Source organism: Mesoplodon densirostris, chromosome 5 (assembly GCF_025265405.1).
Source record: "Mesoplodon densirostris isolate mMesDen1 chromosome 5, mMesDen1 primary haplotype, whole genome shotgun sequence".
In the NCBI taxonomy this organism is placed as follows: domain Eukaryota; kingdom Metazoa; phylum Chordata; class Mammalia; order Artiodactyla; family Ziphiidae; genus Mesoplodon; species Mesoplodon densirostris.
The window spans coordinates 117497553-117524936 of NC_082665.1; the positions used below are offsets into that span (position 1 = coordinate 117497553).

General features: G+C 36.7%; 1 protein-coding gene across 9 annotated transcripts in view; it reads left to right on the forward strand.

The window, feature by feature from the left end:
• Positions 1–17210, forward strand: part of DLG1 (discs large MAGUK scaffold protein 1) — a 295589-nt gene extending 278379 nt beyond the window's left edge. For all 9 annotated transcript variants that reach the window (XM_060099334.1, XM_060099338.1, XM_060099339.1 and 6 more), the window contains 3 exons: positions 3356–3465; positions 14323–14414; positions 15360–17210. In XM_060099334.1, coding sequence (XP_059955317.1) covers positions 3356–3465; positions 14323–14414; positions 15360–15466 — 309 coding nt within the window. In that variant the 3' untranslated portion in view covers positions 15467–17210. The remainder of the gene's footprint in view (positions 1–3355; positions 3466–14322; positions 14415–15359) is intronic.
• The last annotated feature ends 10174 nt before the right edge of the window (positions 17211–27384 follow it).

The window sequence follows — 27384 nt, forward strand, 5'->3', positions numbered from 1 at the left end:
GATCCCACATGCATGCTGCAACTAATAGTTCGCATGCCACAACTAAGGAGCCCGCAAGCTGCAACCAAGGAGCCCAGGTGCTGCAACTAAGACCCAGTGCAACCAACCAACCAACCAACCAACCAACCAAATAAATAAATAAATAAATGAACCATACTTCACACCATACACAAAAATTGGCTCTAATACAATTGACAGAAGAAAATATAACCTGGGCATAGGGAAGGTTTTTTAACCATGAATCAAAATTCAGATGTAGTAAAAGACTGATAACTTCTGAACACATGAAAACAAAAAGACTTTTGCTTGACCAAAAAACTTTTCCTAAAACTAATAGAAAACACCATTACCAATGTCAAAAAGCAACTGACAGAAAAAATCTTCAAGAAAAGGGTTGATATTCCCGAATATTAAAAACTCTTAAAAATTGAGTGAATAGAGACCAAAATCTATTAGAAAATGGATGAAAGATAAAAATACACAATTCACACAAAAATAAGATATAAAAATGATAAATCAAACCTAAGATCGGTTACCTACGAGGGAGGAGTGGAAAGGATGGGAGATTGGGATTGAGGTAGAAGGGATGGAGGTGTAGCATTTCTCCAAGTATACCTTTTTGTATAATTTTGACTTTAGAACTGTGTTAACATTTTGTATATTAAAACAAAAAGAGAAGATGAGGGGAAAGCCGAATGATATATAAGCAAACTAAACCTAGTCTGTTTCAAATAGTTATTTTTAAATTAATTTTCAAATAACTTCATTGAAGAGAGGAAGGGAGAGGAGAAGTCTTCATCCCAATAATCCTTGAAGACAGGCTAAAGACAGAAAGCCTATGAACAAATATTGAACTCTAATCGGAGTGGTATGGGTTAATAGGTTTGAAACTACTTTAAGGTATATTTTAGAGTTGAGCAAATAAATTAATGTATTGACAATTGATGGGAGCTAGATTTCTCACTGTCAAAGAAGGGATTTTAGAAATATGGAAAGGGGAGAGAGTAGAATAAACTCTATGGTAATTGGATTGGAATTAGAGATATGAATATAAGCCCATGCATCTTAATACAGATATAGAAATATAAATGTGTATATATGTTTTCTTGCTCTGTCCACAAAGAAGGGCTAAAAATGATGACTCCTCAGTAAACAGTGAGAATATCTAGTGTCTAGATCTTGGCTTCTAAATACTACCCTCCATTAAAAAGGTCCAGAGCTCATTAGAATAATGGCTGATTCCACTGGGAAAGTACAAGATGAGCCTAGAACATTTTGCTCTGTCAGAAAACTAAGGAAGTGCTTAAAGAATGATACAAATATGTCAAAAAGACACTGAAACCAACCTGTAAGGCCCCCCAGTGGCCAAGTCTGGCATAATTGGAATATTAAAATAAATGATAATAACTGATTATAACATAGAGAACAAGAATCCAGGAGTCCATAATGGTATAAATAAATATATGAATAAATAAATAAGTAGATAGAAGGGAAAGCTTTACCTTACATTATTAGAATGTCTACTAATAAGGTTAGAAGGAATGATGGAATTAGGAGACCTCTCTTGACAACCACCATGATAATAATTGTTTCAGGCAAGAATCATCAGTGTATGCTAAAATTAATGAGTGAATCAGTACCTGATGAGAAACAGGATATTTACATAGTTTCAACATATCCTTCACCCAAATACTTATCAGCTACAAAAGGAAAATAGTAATCTAACCCTGGCAGACAAAAACCTTTAAAAAGTGATCAAAATTAACATCACTAGTAGACACCTTATGCTTCCTGATATGATGGACTGAGAAGGATGCAACATCACTTCTGTGGTATTCCTACCAAAAATGCGTATCCTGCCATCTGATGGGAAACATCAGGCAAACCCAGGTTGAGGCATATTCTATGAAAAAAAATGTTCTGTACTCTTGAAAAATATCAAGATCATGAAAGACAAAGACTAAAGAACTGTGCCAGATTGACAGAGACTAAAGAGACAGTACAACTAAATGCAATGTGTGGTCCTGGATTGGACCCTAGAGCAAGAATACTTTTTCTCCTTTTGCCGTAAAGGATACTAGATGACCAACTGAAATTATACTGTGGTTATTTAAGAGATGTCATTGTGTTTAGGAAGTAAGGGGTAAAGAAGTTTTATGTTTGCAATTTACTGTTAAACTATTGTGTACATATATATAGAGGGAGGTAAAATAAAGCAAACAAGATAGAATGTTAATGTTTCAATGTAAAGTTTTTTTTAATTTCTAAGCAATCAGGTAAAATAGTAATATCTAATAAAAGGAGGTGGTGGGTACATGTATATCTGTTATTTACCTTCTATATGTTTGAAGTATTCATAAAATATTAATTTTTTTATTTTAAATAGTCCTACTGAGTTGAAATTATCATTCAGTCAGGTGGATTCAAGCCCTTAGATTACAAGATGCGTTATGGGGTAGTACCTGACTTTAAATGTTATAATAAAATCTGTTTGATAAATTAGAAGTACTACCCTATTTAACATGGAAATGCTCATCTTTACTAAAATCCTTAATGGCCTTTGGCAGTGAATTTAAGCATGTCAGGAAAGCGTCTTAAATTCAGAATTGGGGTTTCCAAATGCTTCAGTTTGTGATAAAGTTGTTACTGGTCACCAGTAAGATGAAAAATAGAACAGAGAGTGGTAGTGAGGTTTTATAAATTTAAATTTATTCAGTTTTAAAGATTCGCCTTTATCCTACACTTTTACATTCTTGTTTGATCATATATTCTTTTATGAAATGATGGTTGTGGTAAGATGGTAGCTTAGGGTATTTTTTAGTGCCCTTTCTCAGCAAAGTAAAAGATAGGAACCCCATATTGGTTGCCATTTTGAGAGATTACTGATCTGTGAAAGCTAGGAGTAAGGGAACTGTATTTTCATTCCTTTTTTTTTTTTTTTTTTTTTTTCTTTTTGCGGTATGTGGGCCTCTCACTGTTGTGGCCTCTCCTGTTGCGGAGCACAGGCTCCGGATGCGCAGGCCCAGCGGCCATGGCTCACGGGCCCAGCCGCTCCGCGGCATATGGGATCCTCCCAGACCGGGGCACGAACCCGTATCCCCTGCATCAGCAGGCGGACTCTTAACCACTGCGCCACCAGGGAGGCCCTCCTTTTTAAATGTAATATTTGAGAATGGAAAACCAGTTATCCATAGTCATTATTCATTGTCTTCATAACAGAAATGACAAGTTTGCTTAAAGTGAACAGGATCCAAACATATCATAATTCAGATTTTGTACTTGTAGGAAATGTACCTTTGATATAGTTGAAAATACTTGGTTCACTTGTTTTTCTTCCCTATTCCCTCTGTTTTAGGGCAAACACTGTATCCTTGATGTGTCTGGAAATGCCATAAAGAGATTACAGATTGCACAACTTTACCCAATCTCCATTTTTATTAAACCCAAATCCATGGAAAATATCATGTAAGTGTAAATGCCTAAGGCACAGCCTCTAAGTACAAATCTAGTCTCTGTTACTTATTAGATTGGGTAATTTACTTACCCTTCTTGCATCTCAATTCCTTTATCTGTAAAATCCAGGTAATAATAGTATACCCACCTCAGAGGGTTGTTGTGAGGATTAAATAAGCACTCTTGATATTAACTATCATAATCATCAACATTAATATACTAAAGTATAAAGTAACATATGTTAGAACTTTTAAGTTTAAATAGTCACATGTGTCCAGTACCTACTTAATTGGGCAGTGCAGCTCTGGTTAACCATTAAGAGAATAAAATAATGTATAAATATTTACCTAATAGAGGACAAAAAATAGAATTTAAATAAATATTAAAAGAAGAGAGGAATGAGGAAATAGAAACATAGTATAGGTGGGGCAAAAGGATACAGATAGTAAGATAGTATAAATTAACCCAAATGTTTCATTAATTAAATTCTAGACTAAATGGTCCAATTAAAATACAAAAATTGTCAGAATAGAGGAATGAAAAATAAATAACTATATGTTGCTTTTGTCGAAAAGGAAAAGAATCTTTACCTTCTATTCCTCCAGGTTCTCAGCTGGGCCTCTGTAACAAAAGACAGATGAACAAGAGAAAAGCATGCAAATTTATTTAAGTTTTACATGACATAGAACCCTTCATAAGAACATGAAAACCCAAAGAAATGGTTAAACCTGAACATTTTTATACTAGGTTAGATGAGTGGAGAGTGATGGGAAAATGTGATAGGACCAGACGATATGACTTAAGAGTAGTAAACTAGTGGAAACTTAGTAAGGCTTGTTCGTTCAAATTCCTCTCAGCTTCCCTCCATCGTCAGAGATAAAGATGGTCCTTTTCTTCAGGTATAGGGAGGTCACCTCTCACATGAGGGCCTTATTGACCTGCTTCAGGGGAAGGTCAGAGAGTCCTTCCTGTACCTGTCATTTTTCAAATTCCTTCAACATAAAATATTCAGTATGCCAAGGTACCATATTTTGGGATAGTGTGCTATAAAACCCATCAATTATATGTTGCTTTCATAAGACATACCTTAATTATTAGTCTATGGAAGGGCTGGAAGAGAATAGAAAAAAGAGATATACCATGCAAACACTAAATAAATTAAGCTGGTTTATACTACTTTCAAAGTATACTTTAAGGTAAGAAGTATTACTAGAGATAAAGAGGGACATTCATAGAAGTTAAAGGTTCACTCCATTACAAAGATATATTTATACATTTGTTTTGCACTTTTAGTAGCACAGTCTCAAAATATCTAAAGCACAAATTGACAGCTATATAGGAAAAATAATAATTCCACAATCATAGTGGGCGAACGTAACAGAAAAATCACAAGGTAATAGAATAAGAAAACAGACAAATAAAAAAATAAATAAGGATATACAACAACACAAATTAAAAACTTTACCTAACTGACATACATAGATCACTGCACTCAACATCTGCAAAAGTTGCACCTTGATTTTAAGTGCACTTAAAATAATTACCAAAACTAATTATATGCTAAGCCACAGATTTCAAATGATTAAAAACAAATATCTCTGAGCATGATGAAATTAGAGTAGAAATGAATAATTTAAAGATCACTGGAAAATCCTCAAATATTTGGAAATTCTGTGGATCAAAGAATAAGTCACTCCATAAGTTAATAAATGTTTTGAACTCAATGGTAATAAAATTGTCAAGTAAATAAATTTGGAGGATGTAGTAGCCTAGAAAACAAACATATGGTAGAGAGGATTAAGAAATCAAAAATGTTTTCTTTGAAAATACTATAAACTATTAATAAGAAAGATCAAGGAAAGAAAATTTTAAAGGCATAAATAACATCAAGAATGAAAATGGGGGGCTTCCCTGGTGGCGCAGTGGTTGAGAGTCCGCCTGCCGATGCAGGGGACACGGGTTCGTGCCCCTATCCCGGAAGATCCCACATGCCGCGGAGCGGCTGGGCCCGCGAGCCATGGCCGCGGAGCCTGTGTGTCCGGAGCCTGCGCTCCGCAACGGGAGAGGCCACAGCAGTGAGAGGCCCGCGTACACCAAAAAAAAAAAAAAAAAAGAATGAAAATGGGAATATCACTACACATCCAGTAGACATTACAAATGTTAACACAGGCAACCCAGTAGAAAAATAAGCAAAGGACTTGGACACTTCACAGAAGGATCCAAATAGTTAATAAACATTTTAGATAGTGCTTAATCATGGAAATGCAAGTTAAAACCACAAGATCATATATTATACTAAAATAGCTAAAATGAAAAAATACCAAATGTTGGCAAGGATGTGGAACAACTGAAGCTCATAACACTGATAGGAGTGTCAATTGGTACATCCACATTGGTAAACTTGTTTACAGTATCTCCTAAAGCTGAACATACACATAACTTAGGACCCAAAAGTCTCATTCCTAGATATATACTCAACAGAAATGTTTATGTATGTTTACCAAAGACATGTACTAGATTAGATGGAAATACTATACTAAAAAACTAAGAACTTGAAACTATCCAAATACCCATCAGAGCCTACATAAATATGACATATTCACACAAAATGAAATATTCTACAGTAATGAGAATGAGCAATCTCCAACTACACACAAAAGTATAGAAGAATCTCACAAACATAATTTGAGTAAAAAAATACTCAGACCTAAAAGTATATATATTCCATGATCCCAAATTTAATAATTGCTTATAGAAATCAAATAGAGGTTACTCTTTGAGGGTAGGTTGGTGACTGGACTGAAGACACCCAGATTCTTAGGTGCTGATGTAATGTTCTCTTATCTCAGTCTAGGTACCGGATATACAGGTAAGCGTAAGTTGCTGAAAACTCATCAAGATATACATTTATGATATTTCTGTTCTATGTTTGAAAGTTATACTTTAAAAAAATCTGAAAAAATAGAAAAGGAAAAAAAGAAATAGAAAATCTAGACCTGTACTCCTAAAGAACTTGACTTAGTTATGAAAAGCCTTCCCACAAATAAAAGAGCCAAAAGGACTTACTGAATTCTACCAAAAGCTAAGAAGTAATACCAGTCTTATAAAGATTCTTCAACTAATTTTATGGGCATTAATTTAATACCAAAACCTGTGAAAGATTTCACAGGAAATGAAAATGACAAACCAGTCTTACCATGAATATAGATACAGAAATCCTTACCAAAATATGAGCAATTTGAATCCAACAGTTTTTTTAATAAGATAAAATACAACAGCCAAGTTGGGTTTATTTAAGGAATGCAAGGCTAGGTTAACATTTAAGATTAATCAGTGATAGAGCTAGAGAGAAGATGGAGTAGGAAGCACCAGGAATCTATCTCCCCACCTAGACAACAGCTGGACTTGCAGGATCTGTCTGATGTTGACCCTTGAACATTGCAGGTTTGAACTGCATGGGTCTACTTAAACATGGATTTTTTTCCGTTGTAAATATTGCAGTACTACTCAATTTGCAGTTGATTGTGGATGCAGAACCATGGAAACAGAGGAACCAAGCATATGGAGGGCCGACTGTTAAGTTATACATGGATTTTCAACTGCGTGGAGGGTTGGTTGGCACCCCTAACCCTGACATTGTTCAAAGGTCAACTGTATTTTGGAACTCAGGAATTCATTGAAGGCTTGAAGCTTCAAGGGGATGGTTTGAACTGTCAAATTTGATTTATTTCACCTCTTACCATGGTAGCAACTACCCATTTCCCCACCTTCAGCCCCCTAGCAGGTAGCCATGCACTCATTCCTTGAGCAGCTTACATAAAGTTTGTGGAGCCAAGGTGGGGAATAAGAACCTTGTCCTCCAAACACTGGGGAATCTGTACTCAGATAGCTGATTCCTGCTTCTGATTGTGGAGGTGCAGACACAGAAGCAGGGAGCCATTGTTGTAAACCCCACTGCCACTGTTGTGGGGCCCCACCTCTCAGGCTGAAGTGACTTCTAGAGAGTTAAGGGGCTGGTGCCTTTTTTCCCCCTCTTTTACGTTTTCTTTTTTCCATTTGGGAGCCAGACTAGGATGTTCACATATACAGGAGCATTCAGAAAGTCAACACACATGCCCAGGGAGAGGCACAGGCTCGGAAAAGATCTGAGAAGACCTTATGTGTATACCTCAGGCTAATCCCTGGCATGGAGGCATCCTATAACAATTTAAAACAAACAAAAAACCCTAAAGGAAGGAGAATTTTACCTCTATAACAATTAAAAACAAAAAACCCTAAAGGAAGGAGAATTTTACCTCTGGCATTATCACATTATAAGATTCCAATGTCCAGTATTCAACAGAAATTTATAAGGCATACAAAGAAACAAGAAAGTATGGCCTATTCAAAGGGAAAAAATAAATCAGTAGAAACTGTCCCTGAAAAAGACCTAATGGCATATATACTAGACAAAGACTTTAAGACAGCTGTCTTAAAGTTTCTCAGCAAACTCAAAGAAGATGCGGAATAAGTCAAGGAAACAATGTGTGAACAAAATGGAAACGTCAATAAAGAGGTAGGAAACCAAAAGGAAATTCTGGAGCCAGAAAGTACAATAACTGAAATGAAAAATTTCATTCAAATTTTTGAATGAAAATTTCATTCAAAGAGGGATTCAAACACAGATTTGAGCAGGCAGGAACAAAGATTCGGCAAACTTGATAGAAGAATGGAAATTATCAAGGCTATGAACAAAAAGAGAAAGGACTGAAGAAAAATGAACAGATCCTAAGGAACCTGTGGGATACCATCAACCGGAAGAACATATGCATCTGGGAGTGCCAGTATTAGAAGAAAGAGAGAAAAGGCAGAGAATATTTGAAAAAATAATGGCCGAAATCTTCCCAAACTTGATGAGAGACATGAATATAAACATCCAAAAAGCCCAACAATCTTTAAGTAAAATGAACTCAAAGAGACCCTCATTGAAACACATTTTAATCAAACATTTAAATTAAGAGACAGAGACAGAATTTTGAAAGCAGCAAGAGAGAAGTGAATTATCACGTACAGAAGTCCTTATTTCCAGTAATTTATGTAAGTGGACTAAACTCTCCAATCAAAAGACAAAGATGGGCAGACTGGATAAAACACATGCAATCCAAAGACACAAGTTGAGAAAGTAAAAGAGATATTCTATTCCAATAGTAACCAAAAGAGATCAGGAGTAGCTATACCAATATCAGACAAAGTAGGCTTTAAATCGAAAAAGGTTATATATGACAAGAAGGACATTGTATATTAATTAAAGTTTCAATATGGCAAGAAGATATAACAATCATAAACAGTTATGTACCTAATAACAGATCATCAAAATATATGAAGGAAAAGCTGACAATATTGAAGGGAGAAACAGCTCTACAATAATAGTTGGAGACTTCAGTACCCCACTCAAAATAATGGATAGAACAACCAGACAGAAGATACATAAGGAAATAGAAGGCTTAAACAACACAATAAACCAGATAGACGTAACAGACATATACAGAACACTCTAGCCAGTAATAACAGAATATACATTCTTCTCAAGGGCACATGGGACATTTGCCAGGGTAGACCATATGTTAGGCCACAAAAGTTGATTCTTCAAAAAGATCAAGAAAAATGATAAACCTTTAGGTAGACAGACTAAGGAAAAAAAAGAAGACTCTGAAACTAGCTCTGAAATGAACATAGGGACAATTACTACTGATTTTACAGAAATAAAAAGGATTCTGAGAGTATTATGAACAATTGGGCACCAAAAATATGGGTAACCTAGGTGGACAAATTGCTAGAAACATAAAACCTACCAAGACTAAATCACAAAGAAATAGAAAATCTGAATAGACCTGTAACTATAGTAAGTTTTGTATACATATAACTTATACACCCTATATTAAGAAAATTGAATCAGTAGTCAGAAACTCCCAACAAAGAAATGCTCTGGATCTGATGGCTTCCCTGGTGAATTATAACAAACATTTAAAAGAAGAACTAATGCCAATCCCTCCTAACTCATTCTGTGTAACCAGCATTACCCTGATACAAAAACCATACAAAGAAACTACAAGAAGGGCTTCCCTGGTGGCACAGTGGTTGAGAATCTGCCTGCTAATGCAGGGGACACAGGTTTGAGCCCTGGTCTGGGAGGATCCCACATGCCGCAGAGCAACTAGGCCAGTGAGCCACAACTACTGAGCCTGTGCGTCTGGAGCCTGTGCTCTGCAACAAGAGAGGCCGTGATAGTGAGAGGCCCATGCATCACAATGAAGAGTGGCCCCCGCTTGCCACAACTAGAGAAAGCCCTCGCACAGAAACGAAGACCCAACACAGCAAAAATAAATAAATTAATAAACTACCCCCAACATCTTCTTTTAAAAAAAAAAAAAAAACTACAAGAAAACTGTAGATCAGTATCCCTTATTAACATTGATGTAAAAATCCTCAACAAAATATTAGCAAACAATTCACCAACATATTAAGAGGATTATACACCATGAACAAGTGGGATTTATTCCTGGAATGCAAGGATGTTTCAACATATGAAAATGGATCATTGTAATAAACCACATCAACAAAATGAAGGGGGAAATCACATGATCATCAACTGATGTAGAAAAAGCATTCGACAGTATTCAGCACCCTTTCATGATAAAAATATTCAACAAAATCAGAATACAAGGAAACTATCTATCTCAACATAATAAAAGCCATTTATGAAAAACTGACAGCAAACATCATTCTCAATGGTGAAAGACTGAAGGCTTTTCTTCTAAGATCAGGAATAAGGCAAGGATGCCTGCTTTCACCATTTCTATTTAATGTAGTACTAGAAGTTGTATCCAGAGGAATTAAGCAAGAAAATAAAAGCCATCCAGATTGGTAAGGAAGAAGCAAAATTATCTCTTTTTGCAGATGATATGATCTTATCTGTAGAAAACCATGAAGACTCCACACAAAAGCCATTAGAACTAATAAATTCAGCAAAGTAGAAGTATGCAAAGTCAACATACAAAAATCAGTTACATTTCCATACATAAACAATGAACAATCTGAAAAGGAAATTACAAAAACAGTTTTATTTACAATAGCATCAAAAAGAATAAAATACTTAGGAATTAACCAAGTAATGAAAGACTTGTACAGTGAAAACTAGAACATTGCTGAAAGATATTAAGATATAAATAAGTAGAAACACATTCCATGTTCATGGATTGGAACACTTAATATTGTTAAAATGTCAGTACCACCCAAAGTGACCTACACGTTCAATGCAATGCCTATCAAAATCCCAATGAATTTTTTGCAAAAATAGAAAAATCCATACTAAAATTCATATAGAATCTCAAGGAACCCCCAAATAGTGAAAACAATCTTTAAAAAAGAACAAAAAAATGGAAGACTCACACTTCCTGATTTCAAATTTTATTGCAAACTACAGAAATAAAAATGCTGTGGTACTGGCATAATGACAGAGATAAAAGACCAGGGGGAAGAAATGGTCAGTTGATTTTTGACAAGGATGCAAGACCATTCAATGAGGAAAGGACAGTCTCTTCAACAAATGGTGCTAGGAAAACTGCATATCCACATACAGAAGAATGAAGTTGGATCCTTACCTAATACCACATACAAAAGTCAACTAAAAATGCATCAAGGGGGCTTCCCTGGTGGCACAGTGGTTGAGAGTCCACCTGCCGATGCAGGGGACACGGGTTCGTGCCCCGGTCCGGGAAGATCCCACATGCTGTGGAACGGCTGGGCCCGTGAGCCGTGGCTGCTGAGCCTGCGCGTCCAGAGCCTGTGCTCCGCAACGGGAGAGGCCACAACAGTGAGAGGCCTGCGTACCGCAAAAAAAAAAAAAAAAAAAAAAATGGATCAAGGGCCTAAATGTAAGACAATAAAACGCTTAGAAGGAAACATAGGACAAAAGCTTTGTAACGCTGGATTTGGCAGTGATTTCTTAGATATGACACCAAAGACACAGATAACAAAAGAAAAAAAGGAAGGTTAGACTTTGTGAATATTTTAAAACTTTTTATATCAAACGACACTATCCACAGAATAAAAAGGCAACCCACAGAATGGGAGAAAGTATCTGTAAGTCATATGTCTGATAACAGATTAATACCCAGAATATATAGAAAACTAGAACTCAACAACAACAACAAAAAAACTTGATTCAAAAATGGGCACAGGACTTGAATAGACATTTCTCCAAAGAAGATAAACAAATGGCCAATAAGCACATGAATAGATACCTATTATCACTAATCACTAGGGAAATGCAAATCAAAACTACAATGACATACCACTTCACACCCATTAGGATGGCTGCTGTCAAAAAAACAGAAAATAATTGCTGCCAAGGATGTGGAAAAACTGGAATTCTTGTGTACTGTTGGGAATGTAAAATGGTACAGTTGCTGTGGAAAACAGTTATGGCACTTCCTCAAAATACTAAAAATCATAATTACTATATGATCCTGCAATTCCACCTCTGAGTATATACCCAAAAGTATTGAAAACAAGGTCTTAAAGAGATATTTGTACACCCATGTTCATGTTATCATTATTCACAATAGCTGAAACATGGAAGAAACTCAATGTCCATCGACAGATGAATGGTTAAGCAAAATATGGTATATGCATACAAAGGAAGGAAATTCCGCAATGTGTTACAACATGGATGAACCTTGCAGACATGCTAAGTGAAGTAAGCCAGTCACAAAAAGACAAATACTGTATGATTCCACTTATATGAGGCACCTAGACTAGTCAAAATGATAGAGACAGAAAGAATGGTGGTTGCCAGGGGCCAGGGGGAGGCAAGAGTGCGGAGTTATTTTTAATAGGTATAGAGTTTTGGTTTTACCAGATGAAGTGAATTATAGGGATGGATGGTGGTGATGCTTGCATAGGTACTAATGCCACTGAAGTGTATACTTTAAAATGGCTAAAATGGTAACTTTTATATTGTGTATATTTTACCACAGTTTTTAAAGTAATTTAAAAAAATCAGTGTAGTGTAAGACTCGCAGACATAGAAAACAAACATGATTACCAAAGGGGAGGGGGAGGGATGAAGTAGGAGTTTGGGATTAACAGATATACACTACTATATATAAGATGGATAAACACCAAGGACCTACTATATAGCCCAGGGAACTATATTCAGTATCTTGTATAACTTATAATGGAAAAGAATCTGAAAAAGAATATGTATATATATATGTGAAAAGAATAGATATGTAAATAACAGAAACACTTTGCTGTACACCTGAAACTAACAACATGGTAAATCAACTATACTTCAATTTTTTAAAAAATCAGTGTAGTGTACCGTATTAACAGATTTTATGGGGAATTCCCTGGCAGTCCAGTGGTTAGGACTCGGTGCTTTCACTGTGGTGGCCCAAGTTCAGTCCCTGGTTGAGGAGCTAAGATTCCGCAAGCCACACGGCACAGCCAAAAAAAAAAAAAAAAAAAAAAACAGCTTTTAGTATTAAAAAATGATCATTTTAATAAATGCAGAAAAAGCATTTGATAAAATTAACATCTATTCATGACAAAAATATTTTGTAAACTATGAATAGAAGGGAATTTCCTTAATCTGATGAAGGTCGTCTACAAAATATCAAAGCAGACATCATATTTGATGATGAAACATTGAAAGCTTTCCCTCTTAAGTTGGGAGCAAACTTCCATTTATCCATCATCCAGCTGTAACATTAATTATCAACTGTGACCAATCTCGTTTCATCTATCCCCCCACCTCCTTACCCCTCCACTCCAGATTATTTTGAAACAAACCCCAGACATTATATGATCTCATCCATACATCTTTGTATATATTTGAAAGATAAAATTCTTTATTAGGGCCTCCCTGGTGGCGCAGTGGTTAAGAGTCCGCCTGCCGATGCAGGGGATACGGGTTCGTGCCCCGGTTTGGGAGGATCCCATATGCCGCGGAGCGGCTGGGCCCGTGAGCCATGGCCGCCGGGCCTGCACATCCGGAGCCTGTGCTCCGCAACGGGAGAGGCCACAACAGTGAGAGGCCCACATACCGCAAAAAGAAAAAAAAAAAAAAATTCTTTATTAAAAAATATCACTGTGATGTCACACTAAAACATATATACACTGATATGTATAAAGTGGATAACTAATAAGAACCTGCTGTATAAAAAAATACGTACACATTGTAGAAGGTTCAGGCAATATGTAAAAGCATAAAGAAGAAAAAAAATCACTATGTCACACTAAAACCAGTAATTCCTTGATATCATCAGTTCATGTTTTCTTGATTGTTTCATAAGTTTTGTTTAATTTTTTTCAATTTGTTTGAATCAAGTTCCAAACAAGGTCTGTTTGTGACAGTTGGTTGTTAAGTCTTTTGATCTACAGATTCTCCCTTCATATCTTTCTCTTTTTTCTGTTTATTTGTTGAAGAAACCAACTCATTTATTCTGCAGTTTTCCCCAGACTATATTTTGCTGATTGCCTTCTCATGGTATTATTTAATGTGTTCATGTATCCCCTTTACTATCTATAAATTGGTAAGTAGATCTGTAAGTCATATTTTAATATGAAATTTTCATCGAAGTCAAAACTGTCAAATTAATGCTTAGTTTTTTTGGCTGTCTTGAACTAATGCAAAAATGTGTTGAAACCCTTCTGTCATTCCAAGTAAAAAGCTACATAGTCAGTGACTGGATGTAGTTTTTAATGACATTAAGATTCTCAACAGAGCTCAACTTTTCATGATTTTATATGTCTTCTCTCCTTTGTCATCCTTTTTCAAAAGTATTATAATGTAGTAATTACTAATTTCTAAATTTATTTGTATAGGGAAATGAATAAGCGTCTCACGGAAGAACAAGCCAGAAAGACGTTTGAGAGAGCCATGAAACTGGAACAAGAATTTACTGAACATTTCACAGGTTAGCATGATGTGTAGCAGTGCCCTTTATGGTAGAATTTTGCTTTGGAGCCATATGAACTGACCCATTGAAATGGACTTTGAACTATGCCCACATTTACCAGTAGTAATAATAAGTGTTATAAGTTTCAGAATAATTCATCTAATCTAGGTTGCAGTGATGAGGAATCTTGAAATTTAGTGTTTCTTAGGTTGTCGATGAGGATAGCGTGTACAGGAATAATTCATACTGACCAGAGGAAAACATTCAGACTTAACTTCTTCAATGAAACTGACTTTTCTCTTATTCTTTATAAATTTTGATCCATTTTAAGATATTATTTGTTTAAAAAGAGAAGAATAGGTAGCAATTCCCAAATTCATTTTATTCTTTAAATTATTCCTTAGGTATCTTTGGGTAGGTTTTTGTTGTTGTTTATTGTTTGTTTGAAATAATGATTAGCTTATATTTGGTATTCATATTAAGTACCATTAAGTGTCATGGTGTTGTAACCTGTGTGTGTGTGTCTGTGTGTGTTTTAAGGATTTTTAATAATTTCAGACTTACAGAAAAATCACAAGAATAGTACCAGCAATTCTCATATACCTGTATTCCACAAATGTTAACATTTTACCGCATTTATAATTTTGCTGAAACATTTAAGAGTAAGTTGTAGACAGATACTCTTTTGCCTCTAATTACTTCAGTGTCTATTTCCCAAATACACAAAACAAAGTAAAAAATCACCAAATCTTGCTTTCTGATAAATTTTTAAAATAAAATTTTTTCTATTTTACAAATAAGAAAATTCACGAAATGAGCCTCTTCTAAGCAAACAATACATAGATGGTATCTCTTCCTGAATGAGTATTTCTAAGATATAGCTTCTGCTGTTTTACCAACAATTGTAATGGTGAAGATAGACAATTTTAATGGAGGTTTCTGATTTTGTTTCTATCATTACAGCTATTATACAGGGAGATACGCTGGAAGACATTTACAACCAAGTGAAGCAGATCATAGAAGAACAGTCTGGTCCTTACATCTGGGTTCCAGCAAAAGAAAAGTTATGAGGACTGATGTTTCTCTGTTTCTCTTTTCCACAGTCTCATTTTCTCTGACACTTCTTTGCCCTTTCCTTCTGGAGTCTGTCTTCAATACTTCTTCCATGTTGAATCATATCCCACTCATCATGGTCTGCAGTTGCACTTATTTTTGACATCTTAGTGTCTCCTTCAAGTTGTAACATCTGTATTATTTTATCTCACTATTGGTTTGTGGCCATTTTTCACAAATGAAGATGGAATGGCCTGACCAGCTATTAATAGGATTTGGGGAGACGGGGAAATTGTGGTAAAATTCCTTAATGTTTAAGGGAAAGTAACTTTAAGAGATTTTCAGAGAAGCTTTATATACATTCTTTCCAAATTTCAATATAAATGAAAGAAAAGTGGTTTTAATCAATGATTTAGTAAACTTTGAGCAACAATGCACGCTTAACTTTAATAGCATGGTTTGGCCAACATGTTAGCTCTCAAGTCCTTTTCTCAATTGACTTCCGTTATCAAAGCAAATGTTTCATTATAGACAAATAAGGAAAATATGTTTTTTAATTTCAAAATTAATATCTGAGTTAACTTTAATAATTTCACAAGGGATATTCCTATTCATATCTTCTTAAAGTCTTTTATTGTTTGAAGTTTTTTTTTCCTCCCAGTAGATTTGCTAGGATAACAATGTTTAAATGTTTTTAATCTACTTGTGCAACACTATTTATAGTGTCTTACAAAAGTTGTTCATACATAATGATCATCACATTTTCTGAATTGAGGCCATGTTTAGGTGCTAGGGGAGTTTACCTTTTACACATAAGGTTGAGAAAATTTCATAGACATAAATACAAAATAGACATTACAATGATGATGTAATCATTATGGCAGTGGGAAAGGAGTCCAATTCATAGTCTAAAATTTTAAATGCATTTTAGGGGTCAGATTTTAATGAATATTTTACCCACAATAACTGACTATTTTGTTATAATAAAATATATATATATAAATATATATATAACTTTCTTTAAACTCTGTAACTATGGGAATTATTTTCTTTACATAGTTGCACACACACAAACATATATATGTATATTTAAAATATATTTTTTTTCTTTTGCCACCTACTCTGTTGGTTTGGTTTTAAGTTAAATATTAATTGATTGGACTTTATCTTCCTTAATCGTGTGAAGTGAAAACAGGAGGATGGTGGTTGTGGAAAGAACCCCTTAGGGAAATTAGGTTATACATAAAAATATGGGCATGTTCTCCTCTTTTCTATAAAAGTTTTCAAATGGTTCCTGGTTGGTTTTTTGTGGGGGTTTTTTTTCAGGGGGGGATTGGGTGTTGTTCCCGTTGTTCTTGTCATTGGGTTTGGATTTGGTCTCCACCTCTTTCCAGTTCTCCTTTCATTAATAGGCAAACAGGCAAAAACCTCATGTGTATGAGTGTTTTCCCCTCAGACTATACACCTTTCATCTCTTGTAGCTGCTCTGCAGTAGAGTTGCACAGATCTTCATGGTGAGCAATTAAGAAATTATAGTGAAAAGTAGATAACAATTTCAGAAATCAATTTCTCTGGTCTTTTATATTAATATTACTGTTTGGCTTCCCATTGCTTTTTTGGAGTTTATTAAATATGTGTTTTTGACAACCTCCTCATTACAGTTTCTTAAACAAATGAGTACTGGTTTGTAAAGAATTATCAACATTATCCATTCCATTTATGAGAAAGAGGAGAACAGCTAATAAACTTTATTGTAAAATCTGTATGTTAAATGTGTCTTGTATTCTGAAAGAAAAAATTATTTTACAAGCTAGCGTTTTCTTGGAACAATTTGGGGCATTACATGATTTGTAAACGGAATTCAAGAATCATTAGGCAACCTAATCATATTTCTTCTGTAGGTTTGGAATTGAATATGTTAACACATTGAAATATACACCATAGCTGTTACATGCTAATATAATAAGTTGTTTCCAAACATAAATAGATTAGAAGAAAACTATTGTAAAATGATCTCAAGAGCCTCAGAAATCACCTTATAGCAGGACCCCAGCATAAGCCATTTTGAAGTATTTACTGGTCGAATGTTGTAAAATATCAGGAGGTTATAAAATGACACCATTTATGTGTTAAAATGTATATGACATTGCTTTCTGAATGTCCTTGTTAAGTGATTTTTTTGTAAGAAGATACTTTTGTGCACCTTTCTAGATTGTATAGAATTATTAATAAAAGTACTAATTGTTTAGTACTACTATGCAACAGACACTTTAGTATCATTTAATTTTTCAAAAGAATATAAGAATTACTGGCCGCACTATAAGGCTTAAGCAGAATCTCTTGGCCAAGATTACTTAGCTAGTAAATGGCAGTGCTGGATATTGGTATCAAAGTTTCTCTGTCCCAAGTTCTTTCTAATACACTATGCTGCCTCATTTCTCAGCCCCTACTGTGGAAGGCACTATGACTTAAATTATGTTATGTTACTGCCCCTTTACAGATAAAGATAGACTTAGATGAAGGTCCTTGCCCAGAGTCTCATATTACATAAGGACAGACCCACAGAACAAGTCATTCCCATCACAGCTGGAAGGACTGTTTCTGGGAAACAAGTCAGCCCAGCAGTGTCATAGTGACATACAAGGAAAGAAACTCTTTAGAACCAAAAATGGAACTCTATTCATTAGGGGGGAAAGTCCACTATTCTAATACACAGGGAATAATACTATTTTGAATGTTTTATGAAATACTCCATATTTTTAATATGCTTCTTAATACCCTTAATTCGGCAAAAATAAAAATGCCTCTTAAATGTGACTACACGTCCTTGGTTGCTTTCCTATTCCATATCTGCTCAGGGCTCTTCAAAAAATGACGGGAGCGAGCTTGACGGGCTCATTCCAGCAGAATACACTCTGGTCAGCAAATACCTGCTGAACCACCACACAGTATTTAAATTCCAAACTTGGCAATTTGGGGACTTTACTAATGAGAAAAATTTGTTTTCTAAAGTACCAAACAGCTACCTTCTAAGATTCTGCCTTGAATACTCTTAATTTACAGGTGGTGAAACAGAAGCCCAGAGATCCCTGTGTCCTAATCAAAGTTGCACTGCAACCAGGAACAGAGCCAGGATTAGAGCCTTTAACTCCTGGCTCCTGGAACAGTAGCTTTTCTACCATTCCAGTTACTTTTCCTCCCTTGCTGTGAGCTGAATTTAGTGGGCTGTTCAGTCCCTCGGGATTTGAATTATTGACTAAAAGAAAGTAAATATTAGTGAAATTAAGAGATTTTATTGAGGTGGTCAGATTAGAAAGATATCAGGGAAAAACACAAATGTCACTTTTCTGACCCAAATTTAGATTATCTGGTTTAGTCCAATGTTGAAGATTCCATTGATCTCCCTCCAGGATTGCACAACATAGCTCTCGTTGGTTTTGGCAGCAGAGTACTATAATGTGAAGAATGTGGGCTATGGAATGACTTGACTTGAATGCCAGCTTTACCACTTACTGGTTATGTAACGTTAGTTGGGCAAGTCATGTCATCCCTCTTTCTGTTTATCTGTAAAACGGAGATATTTTGAGAATCAGTAAGATTACAAATAAAGGGAGCACCCTAAAAGTTAATTCCCTTTTCCTTGGAATCAGAAGCCTGGAATTGTTCCAACTCCCCTTGTATAGATTAACTTGAGACTTCATTTTGCCATATTTTAAATGAGATTTGATTGACTACCTTGCAGGACTATTAATAAGGATTAAATAGAGCAGTGTGTACAAAACACGAATCACAGCATCTGATACTTGACTCTCAATATCTGTTCTTCCTCTTGCTCTGGAGTGTGTTTATGGTTGCAGAAGAGTGAGAAAGAAGAATATGGTGCACCATTCTTTATCCCTATAGAGAAATTTTGACAGACTTTTAGTTAAATTATTTACATTTCAGTCTCTATCATCTTGTTAACTCATCTCTTCTAAGGATTCCTACTCTTTGTCAGAGATGCTGTGATTGTGACCTACCGTAACTCAGCCTTAAACATGTAACTGGAAGACATCAAGATTTCATAAGCCATTCTCACATCTCTGTACAGTGTTAGACCCTACCATCCCTATCGATTCTCCAGAACATTAATTATTGAGAGTCTAGAAACAGGTCTGGAAAAAATTACTTAAATTGCCCAGATAAAATACATTGTCTTTCAATTTAAGAATAAAATAGTCACTACTTACTGGTTTCTCATTTGTTTCCTACTACTACCAACTCTTTCTCCATTCCACCCCCAAATATGGTTACATGAGAACTGGCAAAACATCCTGGTCTGCTAAACAGCATTGTGAACAGAATTGGTGGTCAGGTAACCTGGTATTATTGTTTGAGACTTTTAGGAACAGGTATGAAACCTTACCAGGGAGAGTTTCACACTAGGATTTTTCTAGCCGTTTCTGTCACCTATAGTATTAGTAAACAGATATGTGAAGAATTAGGGGGACGAGACCAAAGGACAGTGAAGGCTGGAATTCTCACCCTCTCTCGTTTACTTTTTCTTGAAGTATAACATACATACATAAAATGCATTATTATAAGTGTACATATACCTCAGTGAGTTTTTACAAACCAGTGTCTTGCATGTAATAACCAGTGTGAAGCTCAAAAAACAGAACAGGACCAGCACCGCAGGCACCCCTACCCCTCAGCTCACTCCCAGTCACTACTTCCTGCTGCAAGGGAAACCACTATCCTCATTTTCTTACTGTATATACTTCTTAGTTATGTACAGTAAAATGGTGTACAATTCTATGGGTTTTGAGACATGCGTGGAGTCCTGTAACCACCCCCGCAGTCAAGAATACAAGAGTTCCATTATCCCTCAAATTTCTCTTATTCTTGCCTCTGTGTAGCCAATACCCCCTCCAAACCCCAGCTTTTGACAACACTGATCTTTCCTTAGTGCCTCTACTAGTTTTGCCTTTCCCAGAATGTCATATAAATGGAATCATATCATATGTAGCATTTGGAGTGTGGCTTCGTTCACTTAAGCAAAATGCATCCGAGATTCATCCCTTTTGCTGCAATAGTTTGTTAATTTTCACTTCTGAGTAGTAGTCCATTTAAGAATGTGCTGCAATTCATTTATCCATTCACTGATTGAAGGACTTTGGGATTATCTCCAGTTTTCCCCACTATGCTTTTGTACTTTATTACAACCATAGGCCTGCAGGAACAAGGAGCAAAGCCAGAAATGGGCCTCGAATCTGACAGCCGCAGCAGGCCCTCCCCACGCCCACCTTTATCTGCCGTGAGCAGCCATGCATTTTGGCAGTTGCACAGGATCCTATCGTCCTAAAACAAACTTTAAATGCAGAATAATAGATCCCAAGAGCCTGTTTACAGAACAAATGTGTGCCTAAAGTAGGAGACTGCTAGAATAAGCAATTCAGGATTTGTAGAATTTCAAATTCCCGGGAATAACAGATGATTCAGTAGCTGGATGTACCAGTTACTGGTGCCAGATTCTCAGTGTCCTAAGGGAAATGTAGTTTGTTTAGGACGGTAGAAGAAGGTAGTCTGAGCAACAAATGAAAAGAGCTATTTGTCAAACATGAAATTGTCTAATAGACATAATTCAGAAAACAGTCCGTGGAGACAGCCCTAATCTCTTAAGAAAATCTAGTTTGTTGAACACCCTAAGGACTGTAGTTTTTTAAATTATAAACTACCAATTTAGGTGGTAACCTCTCTGCATCTTTTTTCTTTTTAAATAACTTTATTGGAGTATAATTGCTTTACAATGTTGTGTTAGTTTCTGCTGTACAACAAAGTGAATCAGCTATATGTATACATATATCCCCATATCTCCTCCCTCTGGAGCCTCCCTCCCACCCTCCCTATCCCACCCCTCTAGGTGGTCACAAAGCATGAAGCTGATCTCCATGTGCTATGCAGAAGCTTCCCACTAGCCATCCGTTTTACATTTGGTAATGTAGATATGTCCATGCCACTCTCTCACTTCATCCCAGCTTCCCCTCCCCCATCCCGTGTCCTCAAGTCCATTCTCTACATCTGCGTCTTTATTCCCGCCCTGCCACTAGGTTCATCAGTACCGTTTTTTTAGATTCCATATATGTGTGTTAGCATACACTATTTGTTTTTCTCTTTCTGACTTAACTTCACTCTGTATGACCGACTCTAGGTCCAACCACCTCATTACAAATAACTCAATTTCGTTCCTTTTTATGGCTGAGTAATATTCCATTGTATATATGTGCCACATCTTTATCCATTCATCTGACTATGGACATTTAGGTTGCTTCCATGTCCTGGCTATTGTAAAGAGTGCTGCAATGAACACTGTGGTATATGTATCTTTTTGAATTATGGTTTTCTCAGGGTATATGCCCAGTAGTGGGATTGCTTGGTCATATGGTAGTTCTATTTTTAGTTTTTTAAGGCCCCTCCATACTGTTCTCCATAGTGGCTGTATCAATTTACATTCCCACCAACAGTGCAGGAGGGTTCCTTTTTCTCCACACCCTCTCCAGCATTTATGTTTCTAGATTTTTTTGATGATAGCCATTCTGACCGGTGTGAGGTGATACCTCATTGTGGTTTTGATTTGCATTTCTCTAATGATTAGTGATGTTGAGCATCTTTTCATGTGTTTATTGGCAATCTGTATGTCTACTTTGGAGAACTGTCTGTTTAGGTCTTTTGCCCATTTTTGGATTGGGTTCTTTGTTTTTTCAATATTGACCTGCATGAGCTGCTTGTATATTTTGGAGATTAGTCCTTTGTCAGTTGCTTTGTTTGCAAATATTTTCTCCCATTCTGAGAGTTGTCTTTTCATCTTGTTTATGGTTTCCTTTGCTGTGCAAAAGCTTTTGTTTCATTAGGTCCCATTTGTTTATTTTTGTTTTTATTTCCATTACTCTAGGAGGTGGGTCAAAAAGGATCTTGCTGTGATTTATGTCATAGAGTGTTCTGCCTATGTTTTCCTCTAAGAGTTTTATAGTGTCTGGCCTTACATTTAGGTCTTTAATCCATTTTGAGTTTATTTTTGAGTATGGTGTTAGGGTATGTTCTAATTTCATTCTTTAATGTAGCTGTCCAGTTTTCCCAGCACTGGGAAAGAGGCTGTCTTTTCTCCATTGTATATTCTTGCCTCCTTTGTCAAAAATAAGGTGACCATTTGTGTGTGGGTTTATTTCTGGGCTTTCTATCCTGTTCCATTGACCTATAGTTCTGTTTTTGTGCCAGTACCACACTGTCTTGATTACTGTAGATTTGTAGTATAGTTTAGAGTCAGGGAGCCTGATTCGTCCAGCTCCATTTTTCTTTCTCAAGATTACTTTCACTATTCGGGGTCCTTTGTGTTTCCATACAAAATCGTAAATTTTTTTGTTCTAGTTCTGTGAAAAAAATGCCACTGGTAATTTGATAGTGATTGCATTGAATCTGTAGATTGCTTTGGGCAGTATAGTCATTTTCACAATGTTAATTCTTCCAATCCAAGAACATGGTATATGTCCCCATCTGTTTGTATTGTCTTTGATTTCTTTCATCAGTATCTTATAGTTTTCTGCATACAGGTCTTTTGCCCTCTTAGGTAGGTTTATTCCTAGGTATTTTATTCTTTCTGTTGCAGTGGTAAATGAGAGTGTTTCCTTAATTTCCCTTTCTGATTTTTTGTTGTTAGTGTATAGGAATGCAAGAGATTTCTGTGCATTAATTTTGTATCCTGCTACTTTACCAAATTCACTGATTAGCTCTAGTAGTTTTCTGATGGCAACTTTAGGATTCTCTCTGTATAGTATCATGTCATCTGCAAACAGTGACCGTTTTACTACTTCTTTTCCAATTTGGATTCCTTTTATTTCTTTTTCTTCTCTGATTGCCATGGCTAAAACTTCCAAAACTATGTTGAATAATAATGGTGAGAGTGGACATCCTTGTCTTGTTCCTGATCTTAGAGGAAATGCTTTCAGCTTTTCACCATTGAGAATGATGTTGGCTGTGAGTTTCTCTCTGCATCTTAATTATTACTAATATGTGATTAACAGAAATCTAATTCTAGTGCAGTGTACTCAAGGAATCTGAACCAGAGCTGGGCCCCGATTGATTGGTTTGACCCTCAACATTTTTGCATGTGGATGGCACACTCAGCCTTGTTGGTCTTTTCCATTCTTATCATAATATGACTTATTTCTCATGTGTGTGTTTTCGAAACAAAATTAGGTCATGCCTTTAAATTGGTTCTAGACTAAACCTTAGGAACTACCTGGTGTTTACCCAAAGTAGGAATAAAGTACTCGAGCATATAATCATCCCTACTTCTGCTATTTAGCTGTTAATGACAAATTTCATTTGGACAGTTTTTAACCACAGTAGAATGATTTTTTTTTTAGTTATACAGAAGTCAGTGTGCAAAGCAATTAGCATGTGAACCAAGATATAGTGAATTTGCTGGTGGAAGGAAAGATTAGAACAAGTGATGTAATCTTTCTTTAGGATGTATAAAATTAGGTTCATTTACCTCACAGATGGGAGGGCTAAAAACAAGAGAAAGGTCCCATATGTTCCACACTATAAATCTCTACAGAAAGGTTTTCTAAGTCTTGTGAGAGGCATTTGAACAAAAATATCTACTTCCCTAGTGGTATTTAAGACTAGAAAGAATATTTCTTGATGATAGGTCCATTTCTTTTTCTGAAAGTTCAGTACTTGGTTCAGATCTAGTTTATCTGACATTCCTCACTACTTCCTTACTAGGAAAAAGCTTTACTAACCTTTTAACTATTTTTCTACCTGTGGCTAATAATAGTTGTACTTAATAGAATATTCTTTCCATCACCCAGGTTTTTTTTTGTTTGTGTTTTTTTGGGGGTTTGGTTTTTTTTGTTTGTTTTTTTGCGGTATGCGGGCCTCTCACTGTTGTGGCCTCTCCCGTTGCGGAGCACAGGCTCTGGACGCGCAGGCTCAGCGGCCATGGCTCATGGGCCCAGCTGCTCCGCAGCATGTGGGATCTTCCCGGACCGGGGCACGAACCCGTGTCCCCTGCATCAGCAGGCGGACTCTCAACTACTGTGCCACCAGGAAGCCCCATCATCACCCAGGTTTTTAACTTTAGTGCTGCTTGACATTCTCTTCCTCAAATATCCAGTCACTAGATACTATTGATTCTTCCTTAACATCATATTTTTTCTTGTTGTCATTTCCACTGTCATCACTGTAATCCAGGCCCTTAACCCACCCTCACCCCCAGACCTGGATTATTGCAGTGGCCTCTTAAATCATCTCCCAACCTCTAATTGCTTCCTTGCTAATCCAGTCTGTCAGCCACCAGATGACTTTTCCTAAGATGCAGCTTGGATTGTGCATCTCCTCTCTTCCATGACCTTCATGGGTACTAAATCCAAATGAATCAACTGACCTGCATATATAGTTCCTGGAACATAATATGTGGTCAATAAATCACCTACCTCCCCAGTCATCTTTAGTCACACACCCCTTGCAGCGCTTGTCTTGTGGCTGGTGGTCATGCAGATTCTTACTGTGCTGATTGCTGTGTCCTCCCCACACAAGTCCCTTCATCAAGACTCTACCTCTCTTCAAGACCCACCCTAAATCCCTCCTACAGAAGCCTTCCCAGTTATAGCCCTTGATGCCTGAATTCCTGCAGTACTTATTGGGTGTCCACTTAATACTGAGTGTGCACTCTTTGTGCTGCCTTTACAGATTAGGTGGCCTTCACCTTGTATTCCTCTGCCCCAGTGAAGTGCCCGGGGCAGGTGATCAGGACACACAGCTCCTCTACTTGTCCAGAGCCTGCCGGCCTCTGTACAGCATGGTCATCTTCACTGCTGTGGTTTTTAATGGGCTGAAAACAGACTTGTATAAGTGTTGGCAATGATTTCATTTGCAAATTGGTAGAGTTGGGGGCATGGAGTAGGGGATGAGAATAGATAAAAAGGTCTGACTATAAATCTCTAAATTAGCTCAAATTTTTTGTTTAATTATAGTCCTTTCCTTTCTGGTTCCTGGAATAACAATCTCTCTCCCTGAACATGCTTTGTGACATTTTTTGTATAAATTTTATCTTTCTTGTGCATGTGTTTTCATTATAAGTCATCTGAAACCTCCTCGGAAGTAGCTGGGTATGAATGGTTTCTCTGAAAGTCTTATTGACAGAACCAAATATAGTATTCTTGATTTTACTCTTTAGCCTCCCTTTATACTGGTTTCCACTCAGATTAAATCTTATATTTAATGAAATAGATGGAGATTTATTAATGGCTTTAAACCTGTATCTCCAGAGTTAATCTTGGAGCCTTCTAATCTTCTTCTAAATTTTAAAGTCTGGACTGCAAGGAGAATTTTCAGGGGGGAAAAAACTTTTGTGGTTCGATAATTAAATAATAAACTGAGCTCCGGGATGAGAGACCTACTCTTGAATGCAGGTCTGACACCTGGTGGAGCCTTTTCCACCCTTCATTTTACCCATCTCTGAGGAAGAAGCATTTTCTCTTTTCCTTTGAAGATCACCCTCTGCTTGTCCTCCTGGTCTTTATTCCTCATATCTTCTTCCATTACCCTCTTTTCCTGTACTGTTATTCTCCGTCCTCCATGGGCTACTTGTGCTCTGACTATATGATCAAATTTCTCCTGTCCTATAAAAACTTTCCCTTGACCCCAAATCTCCTGAAAACAACCTCTCTTCTCTTCCTTTCCTAGCCAAATATCTTGAAAGAGACACACTGTCCACTTTTCACTTAAGTAATATTTATTGAGTGCCTACTTATCTCAGACATGATGCTAGACTTTGGGAATGATGGCAGACAAGACACCACCCAGGCCCCTGTGGAGTTCAGCCTCCTGTCCAAGGCTCAGCCCTTGCCATTGCCACTGAAACAGCTCAGACAAAGCTTCTGGGGACCTAGCCCCCAAATTCTGTGGTTCTTCTCAGCCTCCCCCTCCAGCAGTACGAGACACCTTAACCATAAGTAGTAACATCCTCAAACCTAATAGCTCACACTTAGAAATCATCCTCCCTGTTCAAGGCCCCGTGATGAGTACAGAGAATCTGCCTTTGAAAAGCTTACACATAGAATATCACGTAGCCCAAATACACAGGGCTTCCCCTAAGTCCAGTTTCATAGGGAAAATACTTTTAGAGAGGCAAAAGCTTTGATTCACAAAACTTGCTTAATATGCCTACTGTTGATCTCAATATACATATTCAGATGTATTAAACAGCAAATACTTGGGGAGTGACATCAGGGGTAAGAATGTAATATCCTTTTATAACACATTTACTGCTGCAAATGTTCACCATTCCTGATTTCTCTGTGCATACCAGCCCTTCCAAGTGTCCCCCAGAATAAAAATTGTCTGGACTTTTTCTTAGTCATAGGCCTGAAAACCCATAGAAATAGAAAAATACAAATTATGGTTTGTTGAAATGAAAAAATATGAATTTTCCTAAGACTCTGAGTGAAAGAATTGTTCACATTTTGCTGTCTCATTAGCCCCCATATCTGCCAATACAGGTTCTCTGCTCCCTGTCAAAGGCCCCCTCTTCTTTCTGAGTCCCCAGAGGCTATCTTTAGTGTGTTCCATCCAATAGCATCTGCTACTGTTCCTGAGTTCCATGACAAGCAAGCTCCCAAATCCTTGGAGAACCAGAGCTGTGTCTTTGGTAGAGAAGAGCTCTCTGTATTTCATATTATGGAATAGGGTCAGGAGGTCCCAAAGCATTGTTGCTTAGGCCCTAACATCTTGCGGAAGTGTTAGTGAAACCAGTTCTTATATTTTTTATACTCTCCCTCTAACCTCAGCATGAGTCCAGAATGGGGACCAAACTATCCTCAGTGCTTCTGCCCTCTATAAGGCTATTCCTGGCTTAAACTACTCTCACTGCATCCCACCCACTCCTCTGATT